The sequence below is a fragment of the Schistocerca nitens genome, chromosome 7 (assembly GCF_023898315.1).
Source record: "Schistocerca nitens isolate TAMUIC-IGC-003100 chromosome 7, iqSchNite1.1, whole genome shotgun sequence".
In the NCBI taxonomy this organism is placed as follows: Eukaryota; Metazoa; Arthropoda; class Insecta; order Orthoptera; family Acrididae; genus Schistocerca; species Schistocerca nitens.
Window position 1 is genome coordinate 174,527,557 of NC_064620.1, and position 12,797 is coordinate 174,540,353.

General features: G+C 37.6%; 1 protein-coding gene across 5 annotated transcripts in view; it reads right to left on the reverse strand.

Annotated features, from left to right (window-relative positions):
- Positions 1-12,797, reverse strand: part of LOC126195443 (magnesium transporter NIPA2) — a 135,210-nt gene that overhangs the window by 55,527 nt on the left and 66,886 nt on the right. For 2 of the 5 annotated variants that reach the window (XM_049934062.1, XM_049934064.1), the window contains exons 2-4: positions 4,684-4,826; positions 4,467-4,589; positions 2,533-2,675 (exon numbers count right to left, since the gene is read on the reverse strand). In XM_049934062.1, coding sequence (XP_049790019.1) covers positions 2,533-2,675; positions 4,467-4,589; positions 4,684-4,786 — 369 coding nt within the window. In that variant the 5' untranslated portion in view covers positions 4,787-4,826. Of the gene's footprint in view, positions 1-2,532; positions 2,676-4,466; positions 4,590-4,683; positions 4,827-4,873; positions 5,035-12,797 lie in introns of those variants that run through there. The other 3 variants (XM_049934061.1, XM_049934065.1, XM_049934063.1) reach the window with 3 other exon arrangements.

The following is a 12,797-nucleotide window of genomic DNA, read 5'->3' on the forward strand; positions in this document are numbered from 1 at the left end:
ATTTTGTAGAATGATGTTTCAGTGTTGTATATCTTCATGTTTCATTTTCTGTACAACAGAATTACACTTTCTTCTGCCATCCTTACTGGCTAAGGTGGGGTAAAAGAGAACTGGATATAAACAAAGTAAATCCTTACAACCAGGTATGTGTTTACAGCAAAGCAGGAATCAGTGTTTCAAAATAATGAATATAGAGGGGGGAGGGGAAGGAAGGTGCAAACAGGATATATACCCTATAATATGTGGTATGGAAAAAGCAGGGTTGGTGTACCACCGAAGGGGTACCTACACATGTGTTGAGGAAAGGTAGGATTGTGCGTAGGGACACCATATCCATGAGAATCGTAGTAGAATTGGGTGTGAGATGTCTTTCTGAGGAAAGTGGTGTTATAAATAGTTTCTACAGAGGTATAATACTAAAGATTTTGAGATTACTACAATTTTCTAGCAAGGAGAAACATACCCAAGTTGTGGTGGTCTGCCAAGGATAGATAAATAGGGGTCTATTGAAAATTACCCAAGTTTGTATGTTAAAATAATCAAAGTTTAAGAGATATATGAAGCATTGAATACAAAACATTAAGATTACTAGGTATTCAAAATGTAGCTGTAACTGTATGCTCAGGATGATACACATATATAAAACTAATATATAACATACAACAGCAAGTGTGCTAGAGTGTACTGAGAGAAAGGCAATGGATAAAAAAAGTGCAAATAGCTACATAGAAAAAAAATATTTCGATGTAGGCCAAATTGAAAAAAATGAATTTAGTTTAGGTTAAGAACCAGTTGGTATGTATATTTCATCACACTGTCCTTATGGGAAAATTAAAACTTTTAATACAATATTGAGATTGAGAGGGTTATAAAATGAAAACAGAAAAAATCCTATTATTATACTATTAATAAAAAAAAACTTAACTTTCATGGGGCAGTGGCAGGTAGAGATTGTATGCAAGATATTAACTGCTCTTGCTAAGGATATCATTTATGTGTAGCAATGAATATGTAGCAATTTAAGTCTATGTAACCTGTCATGAGTCACAGATAGGCACAACAAAAAGACAGTCAAACAAGTAAGCTTTCGGCTGCATTACACACACACACACACACACACACACACACACACACACACGTGCATGCGCACAAATGAACTCGCACACATGACCATAGTTTCTGGCTACTGAGGCCTTGGCAGTTAGAGACTGTTATTTTGTGTCTGTGCGTAGGTGTGGGGGTGGGGGGGGGGGGGGGGGGTGGGTGGGGGGGAGGTCTAATTCAGATGAAAGCCTTTTCAGCCAAAAGCGCTCTTGTTTGACCATCTTTTTGTTGTGCCTATCTGTGACTCAGCATCTCTGCTGTAGTGTGAGTAGTAATCAATCCTCTTCACAATATTGTCATTATTCCATCCTGGATTTACCACTGTTTAACTTGTCACGAGATCATTCATGTAAGTGATGGAATATGTGGCATCACATACCGCTGCATGTATAACCCTGTGTCTACCTTGCCAATCAGTGATTCTAGCAAATTACAAAACGACAATGTTTTATAATTTACGAGAGTGCAAATGTTGTGCAGATTCACTATATTTGCTATATATGCATTTTTGGGGATGACAATCTTATTAACTCCACAAGTCAAAGTACCTGCAGGGGTGTTCATGCATGCTCTATGGATCCTCAACCTAGGTCAGAGTAGCACATTTGACCTGCAGTAAGAGCCATAGTCAACAATGCCGATAGCAAGAGAAGAAAACAAATGAACAATTTAAATGTATTCATTCTTTGGGCTTAGTAAGAATTGTCAAGCTGACATTTGTATTGTTATGTCAAAATTAAGAAAATCTTGTGTATAAGAAGTTATTATATTGTTCCCTGATAATAAACAGAGAATGTCTCTGAAGAAACTCTTTGCATTTATTTTCAAAAATTTAATTTCACGCTAAAGTGTCTTGCTTCCAGTATTATTACAGTCCGCAGAAGAGGAGAAGTAAAAGAGTTTGCTCAGTCACGGTTAAAAACTTCCTCAATATAAATACTATTTAATAACTATAGCGTAGTGGCAAATCAATATGCCGCAAAATAACCACACTCAAAGTGAGGTACATCAGAAACAACACCAAATGAATTGAAGTCAGAGGTGCAATTTATAAAAAATAAGTTTGAACTTAATAATTTGTCTTTGCTAAACACCGTCTGTAACTTTGTTACATTTTAATAGCTGTATCTCTGCAAGCAATTAAATTTGGACACATGTGATATGTAATGTTTTACTCGAATTGGTCTACACTACCATCTCCTAAATTATTCACTGCTCCTGCTGAAACACTCTGTACATGCAAGCAGCTCCTCAATATATTACAGATACTGATGGAATGAAAACTTTTTCCTCAAAAGAATAAAATAAGGAGAACAACAAATGCAATATGTAATATTCTGGTAGCCTTAAAACAAACCTGAACAAGTAATCTGTATCTTCTCAATGGTAGAAATGCATGCAAGAAAACTATTGGTTTCTCTTACTTACCTTGCCAAGAAGATTCAATTTTTCACCAAGAAAATATGATGCCAGGACTGCTGCAACCAGTACACTAAGTGCACCAAGTGGTGTTACCAGTGAGGCAGGTGCAAATGCATATGCAGCAAAATTAGCTGCCTCACCCACCCCCACTGTTACACAACAAAAATGAAAATATAAACATAATCTTATTTCAGTTACAGATAAAAGCACGTAAACAAAAGTATATTAAATGCTGTAGAAAATTCTGTAAGCATATTATATTACCTGTCATTACTATACAAAACTGATAAGAAAATGAATAGGCCCCTACAATAATTCCATATCTAACGTAACATACTAATTTATAATTACAAAAATGTAATACCTATTTAATCTCACTAGCCAGTGTGTCTGGATTTCCTGAGTTGTTCCCATTTTGTGTCAATCTTCATGTCATCACCACAATTCAGTTTCTATGTGTTGTAATCCTATATACTGAACATGCATAATCAAATAGCGCACTCCTCCACAGCCAGCCTAAAGAGGTCACCTTGCATTACCACAGACGGCATAGCAAGCACTGTGTTACATGAAAAACATGCCTTATACAAGCTGGTGTGGTGATGATTGGAAGCTCACCTTTTAGAGTGTACTTTAATGGTTAAACGTATTGCACCAATTCTTACTTTATTCAGTGTCTGTGTATCCATTCAAGGTGAAGTGGAATAAATTTTGGTTGGTGGGAATTCTGATATTGTGTTAGTGCAACATTACAACACTATGGAAGTTAAGTATTCATACATCACAAATTTTGCAATTGCATTTGCACACATCTTAAACATTCCATTGTGTGTATTCACTGACGTGTAATAGACTTCCACCATTATACAGTTTCCTTCTAAATCTCCTCCATTTGAAGCAGTGGGCAGTCAATATCAGATGGTATCAATGCTACCAGGAAGCATAATCCCAATACTCTATTCAAATTCATAGTAATAAGGAAGCAGCTGTGATCAAATACAGCTTCTTATATTCAATTATCAAGGTGATGCATTCAAGTCTAAATAGTTGAAACATAAAAAAGTCACTTGAGAGTGATAACTTTAACATGTTTCCTAGAATGTACTGAAATCTTAACCATGGTTGATAGCAAGTAACTAATTGTTGGGTATATTGCAGTTACTTAAAGACCATACCAAACGGACTGAAAACTCTAAAACTTCCTCCTAATTTCAGGCTGCTAAGTCATTTGCAAAAGCATGACACATCAGAATTGTGTGGTATTAGCAGTACATTAAACATTATATGCTGTACCACAGTCAGTAAGAGCATGGCAGTCCATAGGCAGATCTGCTCAATTGACAAGTACAACTGTGCACACAATAGTAATTTTAGTTAATATATCAGTACAGCATACCACAATAAGAATCATCACACCTTTCTTGAATGACAGCTTCACAACAACCCATAAAGGTGTAAAAATATTTTATTTATCAGCAAATGTATGTCTGCATTTTTCAAAATAAATCCAATATTAACTGCCAAATATGAAAATGAGGCAACTAACATACAAGGTTATCATACAGTGTACTTCCTAAATTTTGCACACTAAAAAGTTTGCTAGTTCTTATTGAAGGTGAAAGTTTTTACTTCTCCTATAGTACAAACTGCTGAATCTCGCAGTGCGTGATAGTTTAGAAGTACTTGACATTTGCATGTAATCATTCTTAATTCAGTATATTTTCCTGTCTGGCTGTTCATAATGGGTTTAACCCTGAAACATGTCCAGCTATTGATATGTAAAATGTTGGTTCAGCTAGGACTTTTTTTTGTAAAACTGTCATTCAAGAAATATATTACGAGGTAAACTCTGTCAAACGGAAAGACTAATGACACTATATATAACTAACTAGTAACTTACATTATACTTGATGTTATATTACACACTATTGGTTACTTACTAGACAAAAAGCCGGCCCACCAGAGCCATTCTTTCAGATACCCAAATCCTCCAGCGCCAGCCCGAACTGAGCCAGAACGTGACAATCTCAACAGTGCTTTCTTTTTTATAATAAAACTCGAACCTGAAAAATTGCATTTTATCAAAACGGTTATTGTTTTGCGGGGCACAGTCCACCAATAAAGCACAGTGTTAATTTCTTGAGTTTTAAAACTAACCGATAAAAGCACTGGAGCTAACAGCAAGCCCTAGCCCTATGTAGTATTGAGTGGTGTCATATGGATGACCAGTAAGAGTCCTTTCTCCGGAAGCTTCAATCATCTTCTCCTAGACACACGGATGAGTTCCAAACGTCAACAAACTGAAACAATTTTCTTTTCTGATTTAGGAGCATATAGTAGAACATACCAAATTTAAACACAAAACAAAACTGGTGCTTTCCTTTTAGTTACACAAACACTAAAATTCCATCTGTCACGTACTATAATCACATGTTATGATAAATTGCACGCATTGACAACACAAACCAGCAGACAGCCACACCTCCCCCACCACAGTCATGAATACGCAGTACAGCCAACCTATACACCTACACCATTTCGTTACTACAGCAAGTGATCGCTACGTCTCACGTTTAATTTCCACAGGGAACAAAACTTGCACATCTACCCCACATTATGGCGTTAGAAGCCAATTATTCACACGCGCGGTTGGAATTAGTACTGATACGGTTTTCCAGATGGTGTCAACAGAACTAATTTGTGTGAGGATGGTTAATGTAGTCGTACTGATTAAGTTCAGCAGCCAACAGAAACGTTAATGAAGGTATCACTGAGGCCCCGCCCGAAAATATTAGAAACGAAAGTAAATACCTCACAGAAAATATTTGTAGACGTCAAATAAGTTAATAAAAGAGTTTTTGACAGGAAACGAAGGGTTTGAAAATCACTTTCGCGTAAGTAAGCCAAATTTTACTTTCTTTTCAACTGTATTTCTTCCTCTGCACAAAAGTCAAAATCACGTACGCGAGATATCATCCTACAGTAACAGTGAGGTGTCTGGTAAATGGAGATATTCTTCCTAGGAAAGCTTGGAGACAGAATCAGTCAGGAACGTTGCGTGGCCGGCAGACAACAGGTCAACCTTCGCGTGGAATTCGTCAATGGACTGGGCACACTCTTCATTCGATTGCCGCTGTAAGGACGTGCCGATCTGTTTAGCATAGAACCTTTGTCTTGTGAAGATGAAATGGGCACACTGAGGTGACTTCGTTCTGGATTATGGTGAGATGGTCCCTGTCGTGCATGCTTACTATGCATTTGTGTTTATTTATTTATTTTCTGTCCATATAACAAAAGTTTTCCGACATTGTCAAGAAAATTTAGCTTACATTACACATATACAGTCAAGTATTTACATTCTTTCATAACATCATTTGGATCAGACACATGTCTGTACACACTATTTTTCTAAAGGACACTACAAGTAGATTCCTCTATAGTGTAACACAATTTGGCTTATATTTATAATAGTACAGCACACTTAATACAGTGTATAATTACATTCTTTCATACCACTGATAGATCGGAGACATTGTCTGTATACACTGTTTTCCAAAATGGCACTACAACTTAAAGTCCTCTATAGAGTAACAACACTTCTGTATTAATAATTGCTTCAGTCTACTCTTTAGCATATTTAGATTTGCTTTCTTGAGTTCACAGGGTAGCGCATTGTAGAAAATTGCTCCCATTCTATGTGGGCTGTGGTCCGTTGCCTTTTTATTGGTCCCAATTCTATGAAAATTTTGCACTGAAATCGAATGTAGTACAGTAGCAATTACTGCACGATAACTGTGACAGAATACTCGTGTTTCACAATACTGCAGCCAGGTAGTAGTGATAATAGGAAAGTGGCTCATCAAAGTACAACTTAGAGGAACTTTTTGTGGTGTCATAAAAAGTTGCGTCTACTAAGTTGCGCCGCTAAAAACTAAGAGTTCAAAGATGCAACTGCAATGCAGGTGCTGTGGCATCACTTTCGCTGCGTGTGTGAAGCCGACTTTAGATTTCTTTCCGGAAGATACTTTGCAGTCGTATTTAATGTGGGTAATGTTAAGCCTGGTTTCCACAGGAATGAATTACTTACATGTGTATTCCCCCACCAACATTCATGTTAGTCAACTTATATGTGAAAGCACCCTGATTGCACACTGTCATGTCATCTAACGGGTTGGTCAAGAAAGTTAAAAGGCGTTTTACTTTATTGTACGATGTCGCTTCTCCCACCATCGCCTACAAGCTTCAGCAACTGCCAGTAGATGAATCTGTTTTCATTCTGCTCTGGTTCGTTCGACAGCACGGGTCTAGAATTGGTTGATAATGTATGTGAAAAGTTAGAGCCACTCCAAAATCATGGACTTAGCCTTTAACTAAGTAAACAATTTTTTTCCAAAGAGGCAAAATGTTCCTAAGCAGTGTGATAGGAACTCCTTCTTATCACTTATTCATAAAGGAGAAACACATCACCGTTTGAAGTGTCTAAATGGATCAAAAAGTATTGTAACTGAGTGTGTCAACTTTCTGAGATTCATGTAACTGCAGAGCAGTCAATTTCGTTAAAGGTTTTTTATTTCAGTATAATGATAACAATTTGTTAAGTTAGTCACTGAGTGTAAATATACTGAAGCATCAAAGAAATTGGTATAGGCAAGCGTATTCAAATACAGAGATATGTAAACAGGCAGAATATGGTGCTACAGTCAGCAACATCTATATAAGACAAAAAGTGCCTGGTGCAGTTGTTAGATCGGTTACTGCTGCTATAATGGCAGGTTATCAAGATTTAAGTGAGTTTGAACGTTGTGTTATTGTCGGTGCAAAAACGATGGGACACAGCATCTCCGAGGTATTGATGAAGTGGGGATATTCCTGTACAACTACTGTATTTCACAAGTGTGCCATGAATTTCAGGAATCTGGTAAAACATCAAATCTCCCACATTGCTGCCACCGGAAAGAGATCCTGCAACAACTGAAGAGAATTGCTCAACGTGACAGAGGAACCCTTTCACAAATTGCTGCATATTTCAATGCTGGGCCATCAACAAGTGTCAGCATGTGAACCATTCAATGGAACATAATCGATATGGGCTTTCAGAGACAAAGGCCCACTCATGTACTCTTGATGACTACGTGACAACACTTTATGCCTCACCTGGGCCCATCAACACAATAGTAGGTTCAAAGTTTGGTTACAAAACTAAGTACCGTGCAAGCAAAACACATATTTACAGTATGTGTGACCTATGATTGGAAACATGTTGCCTGGTCGGATGAGTCTTGTTTCAAATTGTATCGAGTGAATGGATGTGTATGGGTATGGAGACAACCTCATGAATCCACGGAACCTGCATGTCAGCAGGAAAGTGTTGAAGCTGATGGAGGCTCTGCAATCTCACTGCTTAGGAACATTTGGCCTCTTTGGAAAAAAATTGTTTACTTAGTTAAAGGCTAAGTCCATGTGCAGTTGGAGCGATATGGGGCCCCTGATACGTGCTAGATATAACTCTGACAAATGACACATACGTAAGCATGCTGTCTGATCACATGCATCCCCTCATGACCAATGTGCATTCCGACAGACTTGGGCAATTACAGCAGGATAATGCGACCCCCCAAGCATATAGAATTGCTATAGACCGGCTCCAGAAACACTCTTCTGAGTTTAAATCTTCCGCTGTCCACCCAACTCCCGAGCCATGAACATTATTGAGCATATTTGGGATGTCTTACAACATGCGGTTAAGAAGAGATCTGCACCTCCTCGTACTTTTACGGGTTTATGGACAGCCCAGCAGTATTCATGGTGTCAGTTGTCTCCAACACTACTTCAGACATTAGTCAAGTCCATGCCACGTCATATTGCTGCAATTCTGTGTGCTCACGAGAGCCCTATATGATATTATGCAGGTGTTCTAGTTTCTTTGGCTCTTCAGTGTATTGCTATGAGATGGAAACTTATTTGAGGCTTTAGAGATTTAAAGCTATTCCTGAATCTCATTAAAACTCTGTGTAAATATAACAGGGTATGTACTGGCGCTCATTCAGTGATGACAGTTTCAGTGATGACAGTTTCAGTGATGACTGTTTCAGTGATGATTGTTTCAGTGATGACAGTTTCGCACAGTAGTAGGTGCAAAGTTTGGTTACAAAATTAAGTACTGTGCAAGCAAAACGCATATTTACAGTATGTGTGAACTATCAGACTATGACTATGAAAATGAAAACAAAGCTGAACAGTTGAGACAAGAACCTTTCTTTTTGATGTACCTTCAGTGTATTGTAGATAACATAAAAATTTAGAAATAGTACCCTTCGGAATGCAGTGTGTTTATTTCAGTCACACTAGTTGACACGTATTTCAATATAACTTGTAATTTAATGCAACCTGGTGTGGCACTTCACAAATGTGTTACAGAGCCAGAAATATGACTCATAAAGGTTTCCAAATTGATTTTACTCATTCACAAAAGATGTTTGAACGAAATGTCGTTCTTGGCATATAACTCCCTTATAAGTGTATTGGATGTTCCCAAACAAATCCTACAGGATGCCCATTTCCATACACAACACTTGTCATTTCCATTTTTTCTTCATCAGTGTCAACAGAAGCATTCTTGAACGTTGTTCTCGTGAAGATATGGAAAAAATTAAATGAACAAAGATCAAAGGGAAAGAAAAATAAGTTTGTAAAAATCCCAAGATATATTCACTCTGAATATGTAACACTAAGTGGGAACAATGCAGAATTTGTCAATGAGACAAAGTTCCTAGGGATTCACATCACTGACACATCCACATGGAAAAATCACAAAGAAATGATTAGTTTCTGTCTAAGCAAAGTTTGTTTTATGGTCCACACAGTGAGGGATGAGCTAACTGCCAACTCACTGACATGCATGTATTATGTTATTTTCCTTTCAGTACTATCCTAGAGAATTATTTTTTTGGGGTTATAGTGGTGAATCACTGAAATTATTTATACAGCAAAAAAAAACCAATTAGAATAATCCTGTACAAACAACAAAGAGAAACATGTAAACCACTCTTTAAAAAATTAAACATACTTGTTAATGCGTCAGGATTGGCCAGGAGGGGAAAGCGGTAGGCACCCGTTGAGGTGAAGAATAAAACATAGTTTAACTTGTGTGAAGTTTTAATGCCGTTAAGAAAGGCAGGCCTGGAGAAGCCGCCAAGACTGAATGGGCAGCCGCCCAAGAGAGCAGGTGAGGAGGGCGTCTGATCGGTTTGGAAGCTGCCAGCAGAAGAGAGCGAACGGCATGTCCGCTGCCAGCAGCCGGCCATGGTTCCACCCCCACTTGACCACCTCCAAGCCTCCTTATTGGTTGGTCAGATCGTAAGACGCGTAGTTCGGTATTGTTACCTCATCAGCAACATGTGAGTTTAGCTGCTGATGCTTCAACAATTGAGTTTCAGGGTGGTTCTATCCAGTTCTGGGCAACGTGACTGAGATGCTGCAGCTTACCGCCAGGCAGAAGGCACTGATGAACATAAAGTGAAAAAATAAATTCAAACTTTATACTAATAAATCCATTCAGTATCGCCCTCACTGCACATACTGCCTATCCCTAGTCAATACAACTTGAACTTTTCTGTTTTGTTAAACAGAACATCAATAGAGTGTGCAGGAATACAGATAGCCACCACCAGGACACAAGGTCAGGACAATAATTGTTAAGAGTAGTTCCTCAGCCTACTAAACTGTACAGTAATAGTGTTAAATGTATGGGAATAAAACTGCAACCATCTCACAAAAGAACTTCAAAAAGCTCTAAAAGCACTCCTAACAAAGCATTGCTCCTACAGCACACAAGACTTTCTTGAATGTGATCTATCATAAACTAAATTATATATTCCAAAACTAAACTGTTTTATTGGAAATAACCTATTGTCCATTAATAGAGTTTCGCTGCGTATTTATCACCAACATTATTATTTGAACTTATTCTTACTCTTATGTTATTGTGAATGCATACATAACATATCTCCAGTTTGATGTTTACTATAAGAATTTTATATATATATATATATATATATATATATATATATATATATATATATATATATATATATATATATGATATGATATGATATGCGACTATACAGTATATATGTGTGTATGCATGTATGTATGTATATATATCCCCATACCACCTGTTTGACTTGTCACATCATGTTCAGTGTGATATCCACTAAAGTGAAAATGTTATATATGTATCATCTATTCGACTTCTCCCGTATCACACTGTATACTTGTGTACAATGAGCGATTGAGAGGATCAATAAAGATACAATGCAACATCTCAAAATCTCCACATATTAACATTAATGCATGAAATTTTATTTGGTGAGTGAGACAGCTATGATATAAGCAACCTGTAAGCTCAGAGGGCTGAATAAAGATTGAGTATTGATTCCCATGTGTTCAGACATAGCTGTTAACTCGAAAAAAACCTAAGCCAGGTCTACATAGGTATGCAGGCCTTACACCTGTAACCCTCCCCTTACTGCAACTATCCTTACATGCAAGCTAGCTGTTTCTCGGCACACCGACATTGGAAATGTAACTTACGTGACTTTGGGGATGGCGACAAATGAAATCATTTGGACGGTTTTGCGCGGTTTTAACCGAAGTGCTTGTATTGACATTGGTGAAAAAAAAAAAAACTATGTTCTTGAATGTACAGCATTTGCATTAGTGACATTTAAAGACAAGAGTAAATAAGCTGCCTTCAGCAACGATGATATTTTTATTTTACATTAAATTTTCAGCTATGGAGATAAGCTTGTCTTGCTGTTGAACTTCAAGACACGTTCCCACAGAGTTATAAGTTTCAAGAGAAATTCTTCTGTCTAACTCAGAACCATAGGTATTGTAGCGGACAGAGTACAAAATCGTTTGCATTGCACGAATTACGTCTATAAGGTATAGTTCTTAAACATGTATAAAGAGCAGCTGCATGAAGTCTGTTGGAAAGTTTATGGTTTGAATTTTATCTAGGTTTAGTGTTGTTAAACCCCTCCCCCCTTCTTTATTGTCCTACTGCACAAATCCAAAGATCTAGCCATTACGAAACTTGGAACTGAAATGAGTCAGATTATGTTTATTCACACAGATGTCACATTTTATGTAAAGGGGTAATGTTTCAGGACATTAAAAACTGGGCTCATATTTTTTTACGAACTCACAGGCTAAGTATAAAGTAGTGGCAAGGCTTTCAACAACACTGAGAGTCTACAAGCTGCTCACAGGAAACGCAATACAGATTTTGTGGTTCTAATGCACAGATTTCTTATCATTTTTAAATCACATTCCTATTCCGAGTAGGATGTCTCGCTTCCTTTACAGGTACCAAAACTTAGTATGTATGGAGAAGATTGAGCAGTAATTGCTCACTTTTTCTCTTCCCACTAAAAAAAGGAAATCACATGAAATAAGAAAGAAATTATCAGATCCAAAGTAAATTGAATGATTACATCTACATATATACTGTGAAGGCCACATTGTGGTGTGCGGCGGAGGGTACTTTGTGCACCAATTACTTCTCAACGAATAGTTCGCGGGAAGAATGATTGCCGCTAAAACTCCATGTGGGCTCTAATCTCTTTAGTTTTATCTTCATAGTCTTTTCACGAGATATACGTAGGAAGAAGCAATATATTTGATGACTCTTCTAGAAACGCATACTCTTGGAACTTTAACAATAAACCGCACCGTGGTGCAAAATGCCTCTCTTTCAGCATATGCCTCTGGAGTTGATTGAACATCTGTGACGCTTTTGTGCTTGCTAAATGAACCCACAGCAAAATACAGCACTCTTATTTGAATCTTCTGTATTTCCCCTATCAGCCCTACCTGGTATGGATTCCACACTGATAGCAATGTTCAAGCACTGGTCGAAGAAGTGTTTTGTAAGCTATTTCCTTTATTGATGGGCTGCATCTCCTGAGGATTCTTCTGGTGAATCTGAGACTGGCATCTGCCTTACTCGCAGTTAATACAACGTGGACATTCCATTTCGGATCTTTCCATGCACATTCGCCTATGTTTTTATGGAAGTCACTGCTTCCAGTGACTATTCTGCAGTTGTGTAATCATACAATGAAAGGTTTTTGTCTATGTGTTACATACGTTTATGCTGAATTTCAGTTACAACTCCTAGCAACAATTGCCGATCCTCTGCAGATCTTCCTGCATTTTTCTGAAATGTTCTAGAATCGCATCTTCTCTCTATATATTAGCATTACCTG